This window comes from Lycorma delicatula, chromosome 12 (assembly GCF_047948215.1).
Source record: "Lycorma delicatula isolate Av1 chromosome 12, ASM4794821v1, whole genome shotgun sequence".
Lineage (NCBI taxonomy): Eukaryota > Metazoa > Arthropoda > Insecta > Hemiptera > Fulgoridae > Lycorma > Lycorma delicatula.
Genome location: NC_134466.1, coordinates 1,649,435 through 1,675,882, shown reverse-complemented (window position 1 = coordinate 1,675,882; position 26,448 = coordinate 1,649,435). Strand labels below are relative to the sequence as shown.

General features: G+C 30.5%; 4 protein-coding genes across 4 annotated transcripts in view; 1 reads left to right on the top strand and 3 right to left on the bottom strand.

Annotated features, from left to right (window-relative positions):
* The window catches only part of LOC142332962 (uncharacterized), a 386,939-nt gene that overhangs the window by 252,323 nt on the left and 108,168 nt on the right, over positions 1 to 26,448 (bottom strand). The gene's annotated exons all lie outside the window — the stretch shown is intronic.
* LOC142333327 (uncharacterized) lies at positions 14,037 to 14,507 on the bottom strand. Its single transcript, XM_075380348.1, has one exon. It carries the CDS (start codon positions 14,505 to 14,507, stop codon positions 14,037 to 14,039), a length of 471 nt encoding a protein of 156 aa, XP_075236463.1.
* Positions 14,710 to 15,201, bottom strand: LOC142333326 (uncharacterized). The gene has a single exon (XM_075380347.1). The coding sequence runs from the start codon at positions 15,199 to 15,201 to the stop codon at positions 14,710 to 14,712; it is 492 nt and encodes a 163-aa protein (XP_075236462.1).
* LOC142333325 (sorting nexin-7-like) lies at positions 19,581 to 26,332 on the top strand. The gene is made up of 3 exons (XM_075380346.1): positions 19,581 to 19,700; positions 25,689 to 25,853; positions 26,297 to 26,332. The coding sequence occupies exons 1-3, from the start codon at positions 19,581 to 19,583 to the stop codon at positions 26,330 to 26,332; spliced, it is 321 nt and encodes a 106-aa protein (XP_075236461.1).

Below are 26,448 nucleotides of genomic sequence, written 5' to 3'. Positions count from 1 at the left end.
TCTGCTTTGGTATTTTCAGCATTCTTTGTATTGTATTTATATAAAAGAATTTAGTATTCTTTTAGTTAATTGAATAATAATTTGTTAGGTTTTTCTTAAATCCTAATTATAGTATTTTGTTTTCACCTTTTATTTACTGAAATCTAGTGACAAAATTGAGCGACTGCTGAACTTTTCATACAAAGATGCAATATACATATTTAGCTACTTTTATTTTTCTTGTTTCTAATTATGGGCTGTTGTTCATATTTCTTTATGAAAATGCCTTAAAATTTCAGAAGTATTAAAATTATAATTTTCACATAATAATTTTTTATTCATTTTAAACTTCATTTAAAATTTGCTTTTGTGAAATTTTGCTGTTGTGAATCTGAATTCTTATCTGTTACTTGTTTAATTATTTGTATTATATATATATAATGAAATTTTTTTTAGTTATTAAAAAGAGAATATGTCGTTAAAACACAATTATTTGTATGTGCACACATACACACACACACACACACACACACCAAACAGCATAAAGATATATTTATCGCTAATGTATTACTTATTAGCAAAGAAACAGAGTATTGAGTGAGCTACTTCTTCTTCAGTATTTAGTATTATTATAAGAAAGTAAAACATTCATTTTTTTACAGTTATGTTAAAACTGATTATACTTATGTTAAAACACATAGTATTAATTATGTATATAAGGGATTGTAGGTCTAAGGTTACAGTACCTGATGATATCCCTTTTGATTCCCATTGACACTGTTAAATTTATAAATAATGGGAATTCATAAGTAGTGTGAGTAAACATGGTTCTCATAGTATTAGTTTATTTTATTTTTCAGGTCTATTCTGACATACCCGTAACAATCTGTATGTATACTTAGTATAATTTTCTCTTTTACACCACAGCAATGCTATGATTTCCAAATTTCTCTCTTAGATACAGCATTAAACACAGCTCTCAGTTAAAAAAAAAAAACAAGGTATAATCCCTTTTATACTTTATAGTTAATTCCTGTTCTTAATTCAAATATTTCTATTCATAGTTTATAAGTCTTGTGTGTGTGTCTACTGGCACAGAAACCTGATTTTTCAACTGCTCCACCACTAGTCATAACTTTTTCTCAAAGATACCAATGTACACTTTCAGAATCACTGCTGACAGACAGGTGGCTCTGCAGTTGTTACAACTTGCTATACTTTTTCCTACATTGGTATAACTACGATCTTCTTCTACTCTTACAGTATTTTTTTTATGGTACCAAGGATATTTACAAATATACCAGATCAATTGAACCGATTCCTTGCCATCATATTTTATTACTTCAGGTGCAATACTGTCTCACCCAAGTGATTACTGATTTTATTCTCTCAGCTGCTTCTCTCACCTCTGTGTGTATAATTTCTTCTTTCATGTACTCCTCATTACCATTCCCAATCAGATACTCCTGGCCCAATTACATTTCAGACTGTGCAACCTGTAATTCAAAATATTATTTCTAAGCCTTTAATACATCACCTGAATATGTAATCAACCTGCTAATCTTGTATCTTCAATATTTCATGTCAGATTTAATTGTTTCTTTTTTGTAGAGATCTTATAAAAACACCTTTTCTTCTTTGTATTTACTAAAAATGTTAAATATAAATGCTTCTTTTAGTTTTATTAAATATTAGATGATTTTAATGCTCCTTTAGACCAAGCTGGAAACTAGAAGGAAATATTTGTACTGTCATCGTGGCTGTTTATGTGAACGTACAAAATTATAAAGCACATTGGTTTATTCACCGAGATGATTATAAACATTTATTACATTTTGAAAAATATTCTGTGAAGTTCCTTATAAATATATTAGGCGAAATAAAAAAATAAATACAAATAAACATTTATTTAACATGTATGTAGATAACAGTATCCTATTCATTAATGGGAGGTGAGAGAATCCTCACATGTTGAGTATATATTTGATCTGGTAAAGCTTCTTTTCACCCGATAGTCAGTTATTTTACTTTTCTCATAGTGTCGGTGCCTGTCCTCAGATTTTTTCCTCATATTCACAAGGTTTTTCAGATTTATCTTGTCCTTATCAGAGTTTTTTTTTTATTTTTTACTTATATACTGTGTATCTCTTATGCATTAATTCCAGTGTAAGTTATTTTGTAAACATTAATGAAAGTTTCCATTTTTTCAATTACCTGTTCTTTGTCAAGATTGTATTAATCACTCAGGTTTTGTATTGCTGAGGGATTTTAATTTTTTCTTTACTTTGGTCGGATTTAAAATGCTATCATGTGAAAAATAGGTCATTTGTGTGACCATACTAAGTAAACTGTCAGCGAATCTTATCACATAATTTATTGTGGAGCAAGTCCTAATAGTTGAAAATACACTTCAACTTTTATTCTCATAAGTGATATTTTTAATTTTTCATCGATTGAAATTTCAGATCCACGATTCACTTTATAATTAGACTTTCAGTTTCAGCAGTTCAGTTTTTCAGAGATGTTTTGTTCACTTGCAAAGGCAGTTACTAAGCATTTACTACACAGAGATTCCAAATTTGCTTTAGTTTTGGCTACTATTTTAGATATAACACTATAATCAGTTGTTTTTGATTGTAGACACATCAGTGATTAGAACTATTTTGAATTCAGCTGAAGCTATCTGGATTATGCAAAAGTTTTAAAAAAACAATCATCTATTTCATTTAGTATGTTGCTGATGCTTTTAGTTTCACTATGTGATTGCCTATTAACAGACTAGTCATCAAAAGTTTGTTTTGATGTGTTGAAAATCACAATATAAATGTTTGCAAACTATCACTTCTGATGGACCATCTGGTCCTTTTTTGCAAATTTTCTTTGTACTATGTTGTTGTCTACATCCTGACTTGAAAACATAAAGCTCTTCAAGAAGCGAAAACAAATTTCTTTTTTGGATATATATCTGTGGACATTTGTAAGTTTAAATGTTAATGTGTGGACACAATATTATATATAAAAAGTTTTTGAACACCTTCAGTACGAAAACATTAATACCATTGAAACATCCGCTCATATACAATTTGCTCTGTTCGTACTTCATCCAACTATTCTGTTTGGTCAATGTTTACAAAATTCAAACTTTCAATTTACTGTCTTTTGGACTCTTTTTTTTTTTTTTTTTTTTTTAACATGATAAATCTTTTCCAGTAGTGCTATTATGCTGGTAACAGATTCATAATAGCCTTATTGCCAACATTTAATGATAATAATAAAGAAAATATTCTGTATTAATTTCTGGAGTATAATAAATTTATTAATGGGTTACATTATATTCTATGTGAATGAATAAAAATTGCTTATGATATCAAACTCATCGAGATAATGAACAATAATATTAAAGTTTTAATTTCAGTTAATTACAAATAAATGTATCGCCTAATAGCAATGTGATTACATCAGTTTTAATGGAAGTTGAGAGTGGGTGGGCATCATTATTATTCTGTATATGAAGGTAGTTTTTCTTTATCCTTCAGAGAGAAATAATAGTATGTCAGTGAGAAAGTGAGAGAATAAGATCAAGTTTGATTTTATCCTCTCATTGAAACTGTGAAAACCTGTCTGTTTTCATTCACAACCTGATTTATTACCGTGATATGCACAGTTAGCAGAAAAGTAGGCTTAGTAACTTTCACATTCATTCATCAGTAACTTTTAAAACAGGAAATATATAAAAAATATATTTCTCCAAGGATATTTGTCATGAAAAAATATGTTAACATAGATATTAAGTACTTTTGACAATATCAGATGACTGCAGACTAAGTGATCTAAATTCCACTATGTGTTGATGTCAATAAAGTTCATTTGTAACTTTGTAATTTTTTTCTAGTTATTTTATGAATAGACAACTGTTTTTGGAGCTTCTGTAAAAGTCCCTACAACAATAGAACATTTAAATTTTATTGTTATCATAACATAGATGACTTATTTTTTTCTTTTGCATATTTAATCAAGTAGTCTTCTATTTCTGTCAGTTGTTATAATATAAGTGTATAATATGTACATATATTTTTATAATTTTTTCTATTTCTGTGTAAAGTGCTTGTCTGTTTTCCTTCCCTTTTATTTTATTCTGTTGAGTCACTACTTTTTAAATAGGATTAGACTTTTCTTTCTTTTTCCTGTTTAGCCTCTGGTAACTACCATTTAGATAATTCTTCAGAGGATGAATGAGTGTAAATGAAGTGTAGTCTTGTACATTCTCAGTTCGACCATTCTTGAGATGTGTGGTTAATTGAAACCCAACCACCAAAGAACACCGGTATCCACGATCTAGTATTCAAATCCGTGTAAAAATAACTGGCTTTACTAGGACTTGAACGCTGTAACTCTCGACTTCCAAATCAGCTGATTTGGGAAGACACGTTAACCACTAGACCAACCCGGTGGGTTAAATAGGATTAGACTGTAAACATATATGTTCACAAGAATATCTTTTCAAATTTGATTTTGTTAAATTGCTCTCTTCAGTTTGTATGAATTTTTTTTTTAAATACTGTGTAATACAGACAAAATGTAATTGTAATTATTAATTCTGTACATGTATTTTTAATAATAATTATAATTTTGTGGTGCCAGACTATAATTGTATGTACATTCCATTGATGTATTTGTATCTTAGTTTTTAAGATTTTAAATTTTGCCAATTGTAAAGAAATTTCAAAATATTGTTGTTCTTATACTATATGATCAGTAACTTGACCTTGTACAGTAGAATTTCTGTATCCATGTGTTACTGCAATTTGAAAACATCATTTAAAATAGCAGTAGTGTGTGTGTATGTGTGTGTGTGTGTGTGTGTGTGTGTGTGTGTGTGTGTGTATGCACGCATGTGTATTAAATTCAGTCAGTTTTGGTAATTGCAAGTGGATAATTTTTTCTATTCTTATTTTATTTTTCAAACATATTTTCATTTTTCATTACCCTTTCATTATATAATAATTTCTACATAGTCATCGTTATGGTTACTAATGCCTGGCTAGGTCTCATGATGGCTATCATTTGTCATAATATGAACTCATGAATTTTGTATCTTTTCCTATACCTATTATTTCTCTTGGAAATCTCACAGGCACAAGAGATCTTTTTTTTAAATGTCCAAAAAAATAAAAAGTTATAAAATCATCAAAATGTAGTTAGTTATCTGTCCTGAGGCAGGTCCCTCCCACTGTGTCCGTTTATTTTTAGATTTTCTGTAACCTTTACTGTCTTTTGGGCTCTTTTTTTACATCTTTTATTGCTCCTTGTATCACCGTTTTAATTAAAAATCCTTCTTCCATGCTATATTCTACCTCCAGTTAGATTTTCTCTTCTGAATTGTTATGATTAAGCGTCTATTCTCATTGTCTGCATTGTTTCTCTTCATTTTCATTTTATCCATGTAAATATCGTCCACATTTCAAATGCCTGCAGCCTTAATAGGCGACTAGCTTAACATCCCCATAAAAATTGAGGCGTAACAACTCGTCAAAGGCAAGGTTCCACAAGAGCAGGCCCAAGATCGACCCCTGCAGAACCCCACCAAACATGTCAAAGGAGAATATTCCATCTTCAGTTTGCGTTGACACCTTCGTCTCATGTAAATTAATGAGGCTCAGCAAATATCCACTTATATATACATGAGCACGCAGTGAGTCTATAATCATTGGCCATGGAACACTACCAAAGGCATTCCTGATGTCTAGCAGGACCAATAAATAACTGTATTCTTTGTCATCACCAGCCTGATCTTCCATCCATTCAACCCATACTCTAGTTTTTCCTATCTTCTAATTTTGAAATCATCTGCTCATCTAAAAAAAAACATAAAAATACAATATAATCTGTAAAGTATGTACGCTTTATTCTCATTTCTTTTATGATTTTTTTCATCATCATCTTAAATATTTTGATCATATCTTCAACATATACAAAGAAGTTATGTCAGGTAGCATACTTACTTCATTCATCTAACTAAGTTAATGTACTCTGTTTGAGCATCCTTTATTTTCACAACTCTTTTCTGATTCAGGTATAATTCTGTAATATATCTCCTACCTCTTCACTCTGATTTTTCGTTTTATCCCATTTGGCCCAGTTGAATGCTTTTTCATATCTATAAAGAATGCATTTATTCCGTTATTTCTTTCTATACGTCTCTTATTGACAATTCTTATTAACCTAACTGCATTAACCCCTTAACCCCATTCCCCTTCCTCATCTTGATTGTTCTTCTATAACCATTTACTCTATGTTTTTAGTCAATATTCCATATACATTTAACATCTTAGTTAAATGAAATCTTGTAATCTTTCACTTTGCTGTTGTTCTATGTGTTTGGAGGATTGGAATCATAGATGTTTTGACAGCCTTCTGACCACATTCCACCATTGTTGATTGTATTACAGAGTTCCACAATCTTTTTTCTTTAAGATATGTAATTTCTTCTTTTAGCAACTCATCTGTTCCCACAGATTTCCATTCTTCATATATTTTATTGCTTAAATAGCTTTGGATTTTAGGATTGCCTCTCTTGCCCCTTTCTCTTCTATTTGAATCCTATCTTTTTTCGGCAAATCATGTGGTTTTCTGTTAGATTGGCGTAATTCCTTCATATATTTGTTCAGTTATAAAGTGCATTTTCCTCTTTGTATGAATGACAATACCATTTCTTCTGTAGCTATATTCCTCTTCCACTTATACCGTGTTACATAACATATATTACATTTTTCACACATCACATTTTAAATCGGTTCATACTGTATATATATTTTTAAATCTTTTATATCTAACTATTCATCTGTAAGCCATTTCTCCTTTGCTTTGTGTGTTACTCTTCTTAATTCATTTTTAATATTTTCTGTAGTCTTATTTCTTTTTTGTCCTTCCTGTAACATCTACCCTTCAGCAACAACATTCCTTTTTGTACCATCTTCAGTCTAACTTCTACCATTCTGGTTACAGCAGCTTCTTCCGTTTATTAATCTTATTTTTACTAATACAAGTATCAAAATATCACTGTTTTTGGCTTAGTTTTTAAAAAAATTAATTTTAATGATCTACTTTCATAATTTACTTTAAAAGCGGTTTTGTGTGTGTGTGTGTGTATATATATATATATATATATATCGTAGCTTATAATAATAAAGTTGACTTTAATTTGGTTCTATCTTGTTATAGCATGTCAGAAATAAAGACCAACCTAACAGTAAAAAAATTCTAAAGTATTTTTGCGGGACATTATTATTATTATGTAGATAAATAATTTAAATATTATATAGCAGCAATTTTTATGCTCTAATAATTTATTTGATAAATGTTAAATTGACTAAATCAAAAATATAAAAATGTTTCATAAATGTATTTTAATTCATATTACAAATAAACAGTATATCTAAATGAAATAGATTAAAACTACCTATGTAAATTTTAATAATTAATTCTATTCTGGTAATTAAAGTATATAGAAAATTTAAATTTGTGATTAATCAATTTCCCACTTCGTTGTAGTATGAGACAGATGACAGTGCTGCAATGTCATTGAAACTACAGTTTAGAAAAAAATAAAAAATAGAAGATTTTTTTTTAAATAATTTTACAGAAAGACGATTATTTAAAAATATTTAAAAATTTTCAGCCAGAAAAAGTTGAAATTAGTAAATTTTCTGAGTTTTAAAAAGATTTCATTTATTTTTTTCATTCTACTCTGAAAACTATTTCTTTTTATGTGTAAAATCTTGTATCTTAATGCAAAAACGATCTAAAATTCAATGGAAAATTAAAAAACATAATGTAATACATTATAATTTTTTCTGAAAGCAGTCTTTTTATGATCGACTGTTTTTTATTGAATCATGAAGTTTAAGACTAAATTTTTCATTTGGCAGTCAAAAGTGCTATTCATAGCTTTTTTATTTAAGTTCATTTTTTGTTTTGATCAATAAAAATTAAATTAAAGAGAATTTTATAAGCTTAAAAATTGTTCAATTTTATATGTATCTATATAAAATATATATAACATAATATTAAAATATATAAATAATATATATAATATAAAACTTGTATTTTGGAAACACTTCCTAAAAATTAAGTTTTACTCCCTCAAAAATTACTGACTTCAATCATTTTTTGGTGCTTGATTCCTGAAATGTACTTCTATGTCAGTTTTTATCATTCCATACTTTTTCCTTGTTAATAAAAAATTTAATGTTACTTTAATTGAATTATGTATTTTTAATAGTTTCTGGTATGTATTTGTAATTTATCAATTAAGCTGTTGAACATTTGTACAACAGAATCACTGCTATTGATGAATGTAGGGATGAGCTTGTTAAGAATTGGTTACATACATCGTTTATACAATGAAATAATTTGTGTAATAGAATATTAATTATAGGTTATTTTGTATTAAAACTGCCTCATTTTGTTTATGCACTAGTTTGATAATTTATTTGAAAATTATCACTGATAGTAATAATACCAGTATTTACTCACATAATTCATGCACTAGAGTTTTAAAAAATAAAATTTTTAGTCAAATAAATATAATTTTCTTTCAAATTACCACATTTTAGTTTCATTATACCTATATAAAATCATTTGCTTGCATAAATCACACCTATTTTTAGATAAAAATGATGGTCAAAAAATTGTGTGAATTATGTGAGTAAATATAGTATGTTTTTTATTGAATGTATAAAAAAGGCCATCTGTTAATTCAGTAGATTGTTCCAGGTATCAGTATAAGGAAAAAAATTAATTAAAGTAGTTTCTTATCATTTTATATTTTTGTAATAGAAATTCATATCATATTTCAGGAACAGATCGATGTATTCTTATAAGATTTCATTTAAAAATATTTACAAGATTCCCTATTATTAAAAATTGTGATTTAACGTTTTCCAATTTCAAAGTGGTAGCAATTTTGTTTTAAAAATGATGAATTCTTAAAAACTGTTATCTATTTTTTATTTTATTTGATAAATGTTAACCATTTGTTTTGAACAGAATGGACAATTTATTCTGACTTCACTATTTGCTCCCTACTATTATCCACTGCATTTTGTTTATTAGCTAATAATTAAAAATTTTAATTTGAGACGAATGATCATTTTATTTAATTAAATGCATTTAAAAAAGATATGATTTTATTTTATGAAAACTACAATTATTTATAATTGATTGTTGTTTATAAGAAAAATTTTGAAAATAAAAAATCAAACATAATCACTTTAAAAAAATACTCTGTAATAAAAATTAACTCAATTCAAAAATGACAAAACTTAATCAAAGTAGTTGTTCGACTTTGTCTCCTCTACAGTAGTTTATTCATGTAATCCATTGAATTTTGAATGTGAATGTATTCATATGTTACAAGTTGCTCATAAATTTGTTGGCAGGAGTAATCTATCTTAGATCTCAATTTTTCTGGAGTGTTTACAAATGTGGGATACACCATGCTATTCAAATACTTTTTCAAATGCACAGATTGCTGTGGGTAAACTCCTACAGATTTAAATCTTAGAAGCAGAAAAACAGATCTTTATTGTATTACCACTCCTGATCCACGGTTTGGGATCTTCCTGATTTTGATGGAAAAATTTGCTAGTGTCATGCATAAATAACCAAACTTAAGATTGCATTCATTATAGAAATATGCCTCTCCAGTTGTTCCGTTAGGCAAAAATTAAACATCAATCGATCTACAGATAAGTGCTTTTACAGTAACAAAACTGATGTCAAAGGAGCATGTGAACGTTATTTTGACAAGAAGCGGATGTTATGAAAATTGTTTATTGCTTCAGCCTCACAAAAGCTGTTGAGAAACCGCGATAAGAGCGGACGTGCATATAGAATATGATATGGATACTGCTACCATATAGAATATTCTACATGACACAGGGACTGTAAATGCCTTCCTGAAAGCCATTCCTGGATATTTCTTTTGTTAAATCATTTTCCTCTTATAGCAGATATTTATCTATCGTAGATGTGTTAAGATTGCTCAAATTACTTGTTTCACACTAACACTAATGGATCTGATGATCATTGAGTCGGCCGTCTAAAAGTAGAAAATGTTCCTGATAAAGATGGGATGCCTTTCCACTTGATCCGTTTACTTAACTGAATTGATAGAAATTAATTTCCGCCATTTCTTAACTTATACAAAAATTTATTGATGAGCAGCAGCGTAAAATAGTTATAATAATGTTAAAATTCTGTTAAAAAATAGGATTAATTTTAATTTTGAAAATTAAGGTATTTAATTATCATTAGCTAAGTTTTGTGTGTTTCAGCCAGTAGTAGCGTATGACGTTTTTGAGTTGCTTATTAATAATCACAGTAGCATTATTTGGCTTAAAAATTTTATGTAATAATTAGAATATCTTCTCAACTTGACCAAAAAATAAATTCTCATTAAAACAGATAAATCTTAAAAAAAGTATTTCTTCAGACTGAATTATTTCCACTATTACTCAAATGCCATTGTTATTTCCCTCGCAATAAAATTATTCCAATTTGCTTAATATAACATACTTTGCTAAATTAACAATTGTAAAGGTATAACGTGGCTATTATTCTGAAATTTAAAAATATAGTCACCATGTTCATTTACTTTTTAGAGAAGCTTTGTTAGCATTTTAACCAAATCACATGAAGATTTGTTGTTGTGATATGAATTTCTATTATATAGTCACAAAAAAGCAAACAGACTAGAAACAAAGCATTTCCAGTTATATTTTTGTATTAAATTTACTTTTTCATGTTTTGATATCAGGAGAACTATTGAAATATCTTCTATGTGAATATGTATATGTGGTGTGTGTGTGTGTATTCATTCACAAACATTCAGTGTTCTAGTCTAGTCATATTTTGTAGCACTGTAATATTAATGTATATTACAATTTGAAGTTTATTTGTTAGTTATAATTAATGTTGTTATAATTGATTGTTGTTATAATTAATGTATATTGTTTTTAGTTATATTATTCAATCTGCTGTAATTTAAAATAATATGGTTACTGTCGAGATTTATTCGCTAAAGATGGATAAAGACTGAAATAGGATATTTATCATTGTCATTATCAAAAACCGACCAAATCTTATTTTAAATTCCAAACAGTTGATGACTAATTAAAAAAAAAAATAACATTATAATTTCTCAAAAAGTAATTAAAATTTAGCAAATATTTTTATAACTAAGATACTATTAATGTGTAATTATAAATAAATATAAATCTTCGTTTATAAAAACAGTATGTTGTGTTGTGTTTTTATCTCTTGAAACAACCCTGACTTTTAAAAAAAATTTTATAATAAATTCCAGCAAAAAATAAAAATTTTTTCTACGTCAGTTTTATTATGTTATATTATAAATTTATTTATAAATACAACAGATTTATAATATATTTTTATAATAACTAATTTAATTTATTAATTATTTCATAAATTAATATTTTACATAAAAAAAAGTAAAAGTTGTTTCTCAATATTGTTTTATCTAGAATAATATTTGATACACAGCCAGTCAGTTATCGGCTTGGTCTACATTTTGTTGGGCTTTACTAGAAGATCTACAAAAAGTATATATTTGGCTCGGTGAAGAAGACAATTGGAAGTTGCTTCACTTCTTAGATTCCTTCGTAAACCTGTCATAGAGGGCTTATTCTTGAGGCTGGCTATCTCATTCTTTTGGAATAGTTCTAGTTTTTCAGATATATTTATGACTATTCACTTAAAGTTATGATACTTAATAGAAATTACATATATTTACACCAGAAAAAGTTTACATCAGAAAAGGAGGACCCCTAGATATAAGGCTGAGACACTACCATTCCGCCATGAAGATCGGCAAATTGATCTCAAATATAGAGGTTTTAGTACAACAAATTGAAACAACAATTAGTACAATAAATTGGTTCGGCTTACTCAGTTAGGTGATAGCCAAAATCTGTTAATCTAAGGTTTCTTAGAATAGCTACCTAGAACATTAGTGGTCTTGCTGCCTGTAGACAAGAATTAGAGATGTTTATTTTGACAGAATCATTAGATATTGTCCCACTTTGCAAAACTGACTTCACCAATCAAACTGTCATTGTCTTAGGAGTTACGAATATGAACCAGATCCAGATGGTAGGGCAATGTTTTGTTTTTTCACTAAATGAACACATACAATAGTGGACTGTATAACATTTTTATTGTAATGAATACTAAGACATTGTAATACTATGTAACATTTGAATATTTAAGATATTGTAACATTTAACACTATGAATGCTTAAGATGGCACACACGTCTGTCTTTCACAATATCTCACCACGCACTGAACTACACACCAAAGAATCCCCACTACCTCACACTCACACATACATACATCAGCAGGCACAAACACACAAACGATACCAAACATACTCCCCACCTTGAAGGGCCACCTTCAAATGATCAAAAAATGTAACGAACATACATGCAAGTTACAGATTTCTACTTAAATGATAAAGTACATATTAACCAAACTAAACCAAGAATACAAGAGAATTATACTAAAAAATGCATACAAAAGTTGTAAATTCATCAATAACAAGTCAATTAAAATATGGTACAATTCAAAAAATCTGTACTCTAAACATGATGTTAAATTATTGTCTGCAATAAACACAATAAAACCTGTCTAATGATTATAAATCTGTAAAAATAATAAACTCAAATACACATGAAAAACAAATTAAACAATTATTCATTCACTTAATTAAACTGTTACACAATAGTCATTCAATTACATTAAATGCCCATACACAATAAATGATATAAAAAAAACAGAGTAAACTGAATAAATCACACATGTAAAGGCATGTGAACACAGAAAAAATATGAAAAAATATTTATGTAAATTTGTATGGTAGTCTATTCTTGAAGTGGTAATTGACAGAGTCTAGTAATAGCTCTTTTAACACCATTTGCAGTTCTAACTGTTGCAACCCTGACACATCCATCCTTCCCTGGATGAAGTTGGAGTATGTGTCCCATGTTCCATCTAAGTGGGGGTAAGTTATCCTCCTTAATTACTACCAATTTTTTAGATGGAGATTGCCACTTTACTCTATGCTGAAGGCTAGTGATGTATTCTTTTGACCATCTGGACCAAAAGTGTTGAAGATTCCGCTGCACCACCTGCCATCTGGTGAGTTTGTTCACTGATGTTGATTGTAGATCTGGCTCAACAAGAGAAGTTATTACATCACCAATTAAGAAGTGTCCAGGAGTTAATGTAAGTAAATCATTTGGATCACTGGATAAAGGAAAAATAGGACGGGAGTTTAAACATGCTTCTATCATTGTTAGTATAGTGTTCATTTCTTCATATGTGAGGGTAGCATTGCCTATGATTCTTCTCAGGTGGAATTTTAGGGACTTCGCAGCAGCTTCCCATAATCCACCGAAATGGGGTGCTCGTGGAGGTATAAAGTTCCATGTAATGTTGTCTTGAGCTAGCTAATTTCTAATTTGTCTTGAGCTTTCTAATTTCTCCTTGTGATCATTGCTGTTAATTAAAGTTCTAAGACCCTCAAGTTCCTTGTTGGCACCAATGAAATTGGTGGCATTGTCCGAAAACAATTGAGACACCTTTCCCCGTCTTGACATAAATCTCCTACTAACTCTAGATGTACAGCCCTTATTGCCATACAAACAAAAACTGCAATATACGCCTTGTCTGGAGTAATTCCGCTCCTTCTGCTTGCTCGTACCATAACTGGCCCACTATAGTCAACGCCAGTATTTAGGAATGGCCGAGTAGGCTGTAAACGTTCTCTTAGGAGTTTTCCCATTAACTGGTTGCAATTTTTAGGTTTGACCTTGAAGCAGGTGACACACACGTGTACAATCTTCCTTGCAGTATTACGTCCATTCAGAGGCTAAAACCTTCTCCGAATTGACGCAAGCAATAGTTGAGGGACAGCATGCAGCTGCCTGATATGCTTATGATTCATGATTAGATTGGTCAACTGATGTTTTGCAGGCTACACAATCGGATGTTGTTGAGCAAATTTTAAATCTGAAAGCCTCAACCTTTCACCAATATGGATTATGTTATCTTTGTCACAAAATGGATGTAACGTACGTAAAACACTTTTGCTGGTTACTTGTAACCCCTTGCTCAGCTGTCTGATTTCCTTCTCAAGTCTTTCCTGTTGTGCTAGTTTAATCAAACAATTTAGAGCGTTATTCAATTCTGATTGGGATAATGAACCATGCACACGCTCCTTCTTGTTCTTTTTACATTTGTCAGAGAATCGTAAACAGTATGCCACTGTTCGTTGAAACGTTGATAAAGATGAATATAAATTCCAGAATTCTACTTGCCTTGTGACCATAACCATCAACTTTTCCTTTTTCTGTTCCATGTTGAGCTCTGCATCATTTTGATTCAATTCTGACTGAGGCCAGTTATCTTTATTTTTGGAAAGCCAAGTTGAGCCCTTCCACCACATTACTACATCAGCAATTTTGCCTGGGCTTAGCCCTCATGAAACATAATCTGCTGGATTATCTTCACTTCTCAGATGTGTCCATTCACAATGACCGGTTAATTCACTGATTTGAGCTACTCTAACTGCTATGAAAGTTTTCCACTGCTTAGATGAAGATTTTATCCATGCTAAAGCCACTGTCGAGTCTGACCAGAGAAAACACTTAGGTGTTGAAGTCAATTTGAGTGCTGAGATTACCCTTACGACCAGTTGATAACAGGACTGCTCCACACAATTCCAGTCGTGGTAAGGACACTTGTCTTATAGGTGCCACACGTGATTTTGCACAAATTAATTCAGTGGAGATAGTGCCATCAGCTAACTCACATCGCAAATAAATGCATATACCGTAAGCCACAGTAGAGGCGTCACAAAACCCATGAATCTGTATGTTTGTCGCATTGGCTGCACAAACCTTATGAGGTATATGCAACAATTCGAGTAATGATAATTCGGATACAAAATTGTTCCAAGATAATTGCAGTTGATCTGATAGTGGATCATCCCATCCAACCTTCAGCTCCCAAAGTCGCTGCATGAAAACCTTTGCTTTCACTATTACTGGTGCTAACAGCCCCAATGGATCAAACAACGAAGATATTCTTCCAAGCACATTTCTTTTGGTAATTAATCGCTCCACATTTACCTTAGTCATAAACATGAAATTGTCACCTTTTGCATCCTACATGACACCTAACATCTTAATAGGCTGAGATTCATCTGCCCAAGGACCAATGCAATGCTGTTGTTTATGCTTCTTGGGTATATTATTTAACAGTTGTGGATGATTTCCACACCATTTCTTTAAATGAAATCCTGCACCTCGTAGCATTGTGATAAGTTCATCTTGAATCCTTCTTGCCTGTTCTAGTGAATCTGCACCTGAGAGCAGATCATCCACATAAAAATCAGATTGAAGCACTTGTGATGCCCTTGGATCTCTTTTGAATTATTGCCAATTGTTGTAAGCACCTGGTTGCCAAATATGGAGCCGCTGCTGTTCCATATGTGACGGTCATTAGTTGATATGTTTGTATCGGTTCATTTGAATCTACTCACCACACAATTCTTTGAAAATCAACATCATTTTCACTCACTCTTATCTGCTGATACATTTTCTCTATGTCGGATGTGAAGACAAATTGATGCTTCCTGAATCTCAGTAATGTCAAATAATTCATCCTGCACTGTTGGTCCCACCAACAACAGGATGTCGTTTAATGAGACTCCACTTGAAGTCTTGTATCTTACATCGAAAACAATGCGGAGTTTGGTGGTTGGACTCTATTCATTTATTACAGCGTGAAGGATTAAATAAAATGACGAAATGAGCTGTTGATTTTCTGCGCCTTCAGACAACAATTTCATATGACCTAACTTCACATATTCCTTCATGAATTCACTCTATTTTTTCTTTAGATCGACATTATGATTGAATCGTTCTAAAGCCTTCAATCGACACACTGCTGTTTCTCGAGAGTTGCCTAACTTTTCTGGAGTTTCAATTGGCAAGCTTACAACAAATCTGCCATCTGCATCACGACTGACTGTTCTTACAAAATGGTTTTCACATTCAATTTCAGCATTTGATCAGGAACGATTGACAGTGTGATCAATCTCTTCTACCTTCCAAAATTGTTGCAACTGTTTATCAACTGTTTCTTCAACAGACAGATTACAACATACTGCTGCACCAGCCATCTGATTTGCCTTGATCTTCCCGACAGGACCCACACGAACACGGTATTTTGAAATACTAGTGCTGTTCCAGTCGGTTTGATTCTTTCATCACATAATAGATTGAAGAAATGTTCTGCTCCAATAAGGAGATCAATGTCCGATGACTTATGAAATTCTGGGTTGGCAAATTGAAAATTTGATGTAATTTTAATCTCATTTTTAACATAACAATTGAAAATGTTGGAATTGGTTGGGTTATTTATTTTAAAACTATGCAATCAATAGTTGTTGAAAAAGGAGTTACCCGCGATTTAATTTTACATTAAGTGCACTGTGTCGTTTGTGTGGTAGAACAAGCCACGCCACTTACTGCAATATTTACTCCTACTCTGTGTCAAACCTAATATTTTTACCAATTTTTCAACAACTCCCACTACTGCTGTGGATAATAGCACAGCAAAATTTTCTTGATTTGAATTCCAATGAGCCACAATTGTAGGCTGAACCTTGTCTGCCCTTGGTTGCCTAACCCCCTTGTATATCGCCACGAGTGGTTACCTGACATTTTTACCTTACAAAGTATCTGTGACTGCGGAAAGTGCAATAAAGTGTTGTGCTTTTTCCCACAAGTTTTACAGCAACTAGAAGTGCATTCAGTACTCCAATTCTTGCTTGATAAACAATTGAAACACAGTTTCAATCTTTTCACCTCTTTTTCCCTAGCTGACGCTGATAAAGATAAGAACTTCTCAAACGAATAAATAGGATGGAATTTTTCACACAATGCACATTTGTTTAAAGAGGATACATAATTTACTGACAAATTTTTATTCTTATTTGATGACTTAAATCTACCATGATCGAAACTAGGCATAATCTGAGAGCATATCACTATGTTTCTATCTTCCATTGCTTCTAACACTTGACATTTTTGTTCCAAAAAATTTATTAACTCGGCTAATGTAGGAATTTCATTGCTTCTATTTGATGCCTCCCACTCACAAAAAGTTGTATTGTGTAGCTGTTTAGTCATTAAATGAACCATTACAGTATCCCAGTGCTTAATGGGTTGGCCTAAACCTTGAAGTGCCCTAATATGTTTTTGGGTATTATCTGTTAGGTGTCTAATACTATGTGCAGTCGCTTTCTCAATTTTTTCCTGGTTAAACAAAGCTTTCATGTGTTTATTGACTAAGTATCGTTTGTTTTCGTATCTGGATTTTTTTAAAAGCTCCTACGCTATTTTATAATTGTCCGATGTCCCTTCTAAAGCTAAAAGTATCGAAGATGCTTCACCTTTTAATGCAGATTTAAGATACTGAAATTTTTGCACCTCTGTGAGTAAAACATTTTCATCAATAACTGATGAGAACGTACTTGAAAAAGAGGCCCACTCATCGTATTGACCCTGGAAAATTGCAAGGTTAATTGGAAGCAGTTTTACCGGGCATGATGCTTGCACACATTCACTAAAAGATTGTGTACTCGATTTAACTGAATTTTGATCTATAAACAATTGAACATCTTCAACTAATCTGAAATATCTGTTTTCGAAATCCTCCCGTTCCTGTTCAGCACCTTCTGAATCAAGGGATTCAATTTTTGTTTGAATAATCTCGAAGTCTTGCAACACGTTTTTAAATAATTCAAATTTTAATTTTAATTGCCATAATTCCTTTTTGTTGGCCTTGCTAACAAAAAAAGTGTTAAATCTAGTGACCTTGGCCTTGAGTGTTCCACGATGCCTTTTTAATTGCACCAGATCTGACTTTTTTTTTTACGCACGCTATACTAACCAGGAAAGAAGACAATCAGGAATGTGATTGTGTATTGTATTAAATAGAATACGAAAATGAATATAAAGTAAGAATTAAAATGATAACATGGAATAATAAATAAATTTGTGATGAAAACAACTAATAATTAGCTACTTATCTCTCCGACTACTAACTGATAAGCCTGCACGCCGTCTCCAAGTCTGCACACCAATCACATTACTACAGCCAATTACGCATCGACAGACGAACGCGAACCCATGTCTTGTTGTTATGACTTGAATAAAAAGCCATGTAATGATTTGCTCCTTGACCGTGCTCACTCCGGTTAATTGTGATTTCACTATATTCACTGTTTCAGATATCCGGCCTGCAGATGACCAAAAAATGTTTTGTTTTTTCACTAAATGAACACACACAATAGTGGACTGTATAACATTTTTATTGTAATGAATACTAAGACATCGTAATACTATGTAACATTTGAATATTTAACATATTGTAACATTTAACACTATGAATGCTTAAGACACATCCGTCTTTCACAATATCTCACCACACACTGAACTACACACCAAAGAATCCCCACTACCTCACACTCACACATACATACATCAGCAGGCACAAACACACGAACGATACCAAACAGGCAGGTTGTATGGGGACGCTGCTTATAAGGAGTATGATAAGATATCACTTATCGAATTTTAGTAATTATATCTAAATGACCTCAATTGAAATTTTAGACTGAACTGGCTTACCCATTGAGTTGAAATGTTCGGCTGATATAAACTGTTCGACCAAACACGTAATTTTGGTATTACAGAACGCAGTCTAGCACTCATGTCTGGAGACAAGCATGAGAAGCAAGGTGAAGCAGACTTTCCAATAACGGACCTCATTTCAGTGAAGAATTGTTTCAGGAGGAGATGGTAGTGTTACAGCAGACCAGAGATTAGATTGTCTTTAAACAAGGTTGCACAGAGGTGCTGAAGTCTTTCAAGGAGGAGACATTTAAAAATTACCTCGCTTATCTTAACCTTCAAAAATGGACAACTACTGTTTGTAGAAGGCCAAGAGGAAATTTCAATGAAGTTGCCTCAATTCCCTCCAGTTACGAGATAAGATGGATCGCAACCAAGTACAACATAAAGCGTAATGACCTTTACGTAATTCATTTTTTTTATCTTCAGAAGCAAAGAAAGTTATCCTGATAACTTTTTAGCTTATTATACTTCTTCATTATGTGTACGTTTTTTTTGTATAACATCTGATAATAGCATCCAGCCTCTGAACCAGTTGATGTTCACACATCAATGTGCATACACACATTGCATATCACATTAAAATTCATATATGTGTAGCATGTACAAACACACACACAGAGACAGAAATTATTTTTAAACAGAAATTTTCATGCTCTGTATGTATGTATGTATGTATGTATGTATGTATGTATGTATGTTGTATGCCCACTAACATGACTTAACAACATTTTTTTATCTAATTTATTCTATTTCAATTTTATTTGTCATATTTGGTTTATATATATATATATACTTATTTATTTTGTGTTAATATGTTTCAGACAACAAGAGAAGAATATTCAGAGAGGGAGTATTCTGTTCGTAGACGATATAGTGATTTTCTTTGGTTGCGACAGAAGTTGGTTGAAGCCTATCCTACTCACATAGTTCCAGTATGAATATTTTTAATTAAGAAAAACATAAGATAATTTCTTAAATAATTAGTGTACTTTGTCCTCATATTATTTTTAGTTAACATTTTAATTACCATATTTATTTATAACACTTTTTATATCAGCTATTATATTTATTTTATGTGTATAAGTTATTTATTACACAAATGTAACATTTAATTATTGGAAATTAAAAAAAAAAAATGTTCTGAATTTCATAATCTGCTCTGCATGCAATACATTTCTAAGTTAAATGCAAAATTAAATTTAGTAGTGTCTTGTTTAGCATGATAGTTGTATGATCTATAAGCAATTTATCCTGAACCGTATGAATTATTTTCACATCTTTGATCGGAACTGCTTTTAATATTCATCCTTAAGCAAATCTAGACTTACAGGAAGAGGCATGTAGCTACCACAGGTAAGTCCATAGATGTTGAACTGAGCAATCTTTGAGGCCAGGCTATTGCTTATCTGAGCCTACTCATTACTACCTGGTGAGATAAAGGTAAGAGGAAAGTGTTGTGATATGACGTTTTATGAGAAAATAAATTCTTTGTTCATATATTGCTACAGACAGTTATACAGTAAGATGGCTCTTTCTTCTGTTAGAAAAAAAGAAAGGAATATATATTATAAAAGAACTCAAAAGCAGAGTCTTCATTTATCGTAAAGGAATTGTTTTGGTGATTCCTGCATACTGTGCACTATTTCATATGGACCTTCCTTTTGAATTCTTTTCCTATTATATACTTAATTTACTTTATACTGATGAAAAGTGTGTGGATTAGCAACTAATTCCATTAGCTCTTCCTCGCCAGTAAAGTTATCCCTCTAATTAGTTTTCAATTTCATAAGGAGTTGTAAATCACTTGGATCAAGTTCTGTGATCATGGCTGATGAATTCATTAGCATGAGTCAGATAATTAATCAAGTTTGTTCATTATAAATGTTGTTGCATTAATTTTTTGTACCATTGTCGTATACTATTGTTTCATCCATAACATTACTGTAAACTTCTTAATTTTGTGAAAATCCCAAACTCACACATTTTTGTCCAAAAAGTTTGTTGTCAAAAATTAATAATTGATCCCACTTCATATTCTGTGAGAATTTCCATTTTATAAAATACCATTGAAACAAGACAAAAGCTTATAAAATGATGAGAATTTTGAAATAAGACAGACGTAGATATTGGGCGACCTTAGATTGGCTAGGATCATTGAAGGTACTGATGCATTAATGGTTCATACTTTCTGTATGAAATCATACCATTTCAGCATAAATTTGTGCCAGTTTTCTTTGTCAGTTAAAGTTAGAGGATCTGTAAATTTTATTTCGTATATTGCTGATATTTCTGAAAAATCTTCCACTTTCTAATTTGAGGAACACTCAATACTTAATTAGCATGTTTTATTGATAATTTGAATTGTGCGTGTATTATCATAATATTTTGATTGTCTCATCTGCGACCTGAAATCTAACCTGATCTGGAATCTTTGTTCTGAAAAGCCAGTTAGAATAAATGATCTTGTCCATTGTGCTTTCCATATTGCCTGCCTGTTATTACCTGGTATTTCCAGAGGTAATATGAGTTAATATACTTTTACATCAACCTAACCAAGCAAGAACATGGAGACAAAGTGCCTTTTTCAACCTGATCTGTCACATCTTTTAAAAGTCTGCTTGAAGTAGATGCTGCTAATAACATTTACGATAACTCCTATTTTTATTTATAGAGTATTTATTTTCCATCGTAATGCTATATAATGCGACAATATTCACATTATTATACAGCCTAACGGTTCACAGCACCACCATCAGTCATCTTAAATCAATATAAACTTTGATAATTCCTAAAACTATGCTCAACCATGGTTGAATAAAGAATGAATTTTAAATTATGCATTCCAATGTGTCATTTTTGCTATTATTTATTTCTACAATTTCATTACAAATATGTAAATATGTTATTCTGTAATTACTTTTTAATTAAATACTTATTTATTATACAAATTATTATTTCAAGAGCTCCGTTGTAGTTCAGAGATTCTTTTTTAGAAAGCTCAATTTGTTTTCCCAGTGCAAAAATTGCAGTTATTCAATTGATTTTATATTGTATTCAATAAAATTATATCATACTGTATAGTGTTCAAAGATTCACAAATGGAGAGAAAAATTAATGTATACTAATTGTAACATAGTTAAGAAGAAAGAATAATGTATATAAAAAAAATGTTTATAAATAAAATATCCATAAAATACTTATAAAACTTATGGACTAATTTAACAATTGTAAAAAAAGGAAACACAAAACAAGTTATCAATTACTCAACTTTCTGTTAAAAAATTAGTAATCATTTACAAAAAAATTTGTAATGTTTTACTATGTGAGACACGGTGATATGTAAACTATTGTTACAATGAATCAGATTGGGTAATAAGATGTTTTTAATAGCGTATTACAGAAAGTTTCAGTTGTTTAACCGTCTTCAGTAACTGCTACTGTTCTCACATTGGTGTCAACTGATGTTATTGTTGCTGGTTTTTTTAATTGGTAGACAAATATTTAGAATGTAATAAAAAAAGTTTTTAACATTGATGTTGTGACTATTCATTTATTATTTCGCTTGTTGTGCATTTTTGTTAGCTTTTATACTTTAAATGTTTATGTATACTAATATACAGTCCTTTTTTGTGTGTAGAGAATATCAGGGATATTGTTAATGTTGATGTAGTATGATTTATGTCTATGAGATTATAGACAAATGTAGACTATATCACTGTGATTGATTTTAATTGCTTATTGTATCTTTATTTGAAGCTGAGACTGTTTGTATTCCCACTCAGTTAGTGTGATATATCACGTAAATGGGTATAGACACCAGTATGTAATGAGACAGTGGGAACTTGGTTCTGAATTTTTTTAATAAATTCTGCTTAGGGCTGTAAAAACAAAATTGGAAATTACATAAGTAAATATGACTTTTAACACTAGCATTTTATTTCACCATGCACATTATATGAAGTTCATGTATGTTTCCTGCTAATCTGAAGAAACTACTTACCAGAGTTTTATTATTTTTTCATATACTACTGCTTTTGTTTTTTCTTAAATAATGTTTTCGCAAAGATCTCTGCTTCATCAGAACTTTTTTGTATGCGTTTTACGTATACTGTTTCAGTCAGCAATATAAAATGAAGTGGTTTCATTTTATAAATGTGCTAACTGCTAAGAATAACATATAATTTTTCTTAAAAAAAATATATCTGTCTCAGTCAAACCAATCATCAGTGTTGGGGAAAGTTAACAAAAAATAAAATGACAGCTCGTATTTGCCAAAAGAAATTGATTTTAATAAGAGATGAAAACAATTCAGCCTTTTCTTAAATCACAACCTTAAAAAAATTAAATGAAAGTATGAAATAAATATAACTTAATTTTATACAGAATTTATACAAGAAATATCAGCTGAATCAGCATATCAGTTATAATAATACATGACAAATACATAAAAATACATATTTCAAATAATCAATTTGAAATCTACAATTGAAGCAGCCTGAAAAAACAAAGGAACTTAAAACACCTTTTCTACAATCATATACTTAAATGAAATTACGAGACAAATTTAACTTAAGTCTATACAGAACTTATGCAAATAATATCGGCTGAAACAACATATCAATTCTAATAACAAGCGACAAATACATAAATATACATGTTTCAAATAAAAGTTTTGAGAATCTACAATTAAACAAAGCCTGAAAAACAAAGGAATATAAAACACCTTTTTTACAATTATTGCATTGAAAAATACGTGACTAAAAACAGTTTAAATAACTAAAATACATTATTATTCAAACTACAGGATGGAATACAAAAACAATAAATATTACATGAACAAATTACAATATTAATACAGAGAAGTCCACAATTACGACTTCACTTCAGGAGATATAATTTTTAGATTAATATAAGAAGAGTAATGGGAATTCAGTACATGAATAAATAAGAATTAATCTCGGCGATTAACAAATAACATTAGATTAAATGATACAGTTAATTACAATAAACATTTCAAGTAAAGGTAATTTACTCTCAGTAACTGACGTTTGAACATAAACTTTTGATGAACAACCAGAATATTATTAATAATAGTTAGCAATAATAATATATGAAATATGTCACAAATATGTTTTATAATTCTGAAGTAGTGTTTAAATTACAAGTAGATTTGATAATAACGATAGTTGACATTAATAGCACATAAAATATGTTGTACATGAAAAAATAATAACATAACCTTTAACTAAGCCACCTTGTGTGACTATACTTGAATGAAGAAATGGTTGCATAAGCTAATCTTGAATTTCAAATTCATAGAGTACAATAAATTGAGTATTTCACTGAATTTGGTAATAACATAACTGTTAAATATAAATAATGAATAATTTGAACTTGCCTTTATCACACATAAATATTAGCAAAAGATGAACTCGTGAATGAAAGTACACATGAATACATACAGTTAATCCTAGGCGTAGTCTGCAACGCGAATCAAGAATACAGAGGTGAAACGTGGTTGAGAAGTTGAACAAGACGTGGCGTCTCAGATTTGTAGTAATGAGTTTGGAGAAATTCTGCATCGATAAAATTGTAATAAGCTGCTGGAGAAGATTCGGTGTCGATGGAATTGGCTGGTTTGTAGTAATTGAAACACTTTCATCAGAGACGTAATATACTGAATCTGAAAATTAATTTATCAAAGAAATGAGGCTAGACAAAACATAGAAATCTGCAAAATTCACAAAAGCTGACGAGAAGAGCAAGAGAGAATGACCACGAAGTTTATGAGTATGAATACGATGAAAGTATTTGACACAAAGTACGAGAGAGAAAAGTCATAGTTGACTGCACATGGTGAATGTCTGATCTCCTCTGTCGAAAAAATGGCATAAATGAAAAGAGGGGAAACCAAACCTAGGCAGTGGACAGGAGAGAGTGTGTGTAAAAGACAAGAGATGTGTGCATGTATTAGTAAGGAACGAAAGAAAAAGGGTGTGTGTGAAGGCAGCAATAAATAATGCGAGATATGAAACATGCTGTCACTAATTAAGATGACAGAACCGCCCGTCTGACTGACGCCAGGACTTGAGAGCGGACACAATAAACTAAACAAAGATAATCAAACAGATACACATATGACAAGCCCAATACGAAACAGAGTAATAAATTTACCAAGCCTGTAGCAACAGCAAGACCCAACCCTAACTTTGAATTCATTGGAAATAACGCAACTTTACACAATGGCGTAAACAATCAGTTTCTTTAATGTGAACAGAATACTTTGGTTTATAAGAAAGGGCCTACTATGCTTCGATTGTTATTATTAATGAACTACCACCATTTAAAAGATCTTCCCACTAATTTATTCTAAATTAGATTAAAAGATTTTGTATTTTTTTTTTTTACAGAAACTATGTTATCCTTGTCAGTGAGTTTTTCAGTAGAACAAATTAAAGAAATTAAAAAACCCAGAATTTTCTGTACCTCTTTTTAATGTTTGCAGGAATATATGCTGAAATTATTTTCATTAATACTGAAACTTGACTTATTTTATCTCACCTACCGTTCTGACAAATACTGGGACAGTTAACATATCTTATCCATGGAGTAGCATATCTACTCATTCCTGATGTAATCTGTATAATGTAGTATGTATTGTTAAGAAGAAAAGATTTTTAAATTAAGAATTTAATATCTTTGTTTGGACTTAACATATTTGGATTACATTGTAATTCTTTGCCAAGTTGTTCTCTTATCTTCAAAATTTTAATTACGTTACCTTCATTATGTATGCTGTCCTGACTGTTTTAAGCCTCTAAAAACAAAATTAACTTGATGCTGATTTTTTTGGTTAATATTAATGGATATTTACAGTTTTTTACTGATTGAACTATTTATTATTATTTTTTTTTTTACAGCCATTGCCAGCCAAACATACATTACTAGCCCAATTGGATCGGTATTCAAGAGATTTTGTTATTTGTCGTATGGCAATGTTACATCGTTATTTAAATCGTGTTACTAGTCATCCTATACTGAGTTGTAACACAAATCTTAAAACATTTCTCACAGCTAAATCAACTGTAAGTCATCTATATGTACATATTTATGTGTATTTTGTTTTTTTTGTAAAATTTTTTATGTGATTTTAATAATAATGCATATCCTTTCTAACATAAACCCTTTTGTTAAAATGTTTCAGTAATGCAATCAAAATATTAATTTTACTATACTGAGTGGTCCAAAAGTCACTTTTTTCTATTACTTACAAGGAAGTTATACACAATATGTATTTTTTTATTATTACATGTTCAATACACGTCAAAGGAAATGGTCAAAATGTCATTCTTCTGCCCTTATTTATTCAAGGTAGCATTTAACCACTGAATTAAACATTTTTCCCAAAAAATCAATTTACATAAAATGTTTTTTATGTACAAATTATCATTGAGGAGTGGAAGTAAAAATAAATTTATAGCATTATAGCAATTTATATAGCATTTATTTATGTAAAATATATTTATAGCAGCATTGGTGTAGTTGTGTGAAAAATTCCTTATGATTGTGATTGAATGAAATCGGCATGTTCACTGTACAAACATACGTACACTTTCCAAGATTCCCTATCTAGTGATAGTCGTTTCATTTCGGTATACCCCTTACATCCTACATCCCTAA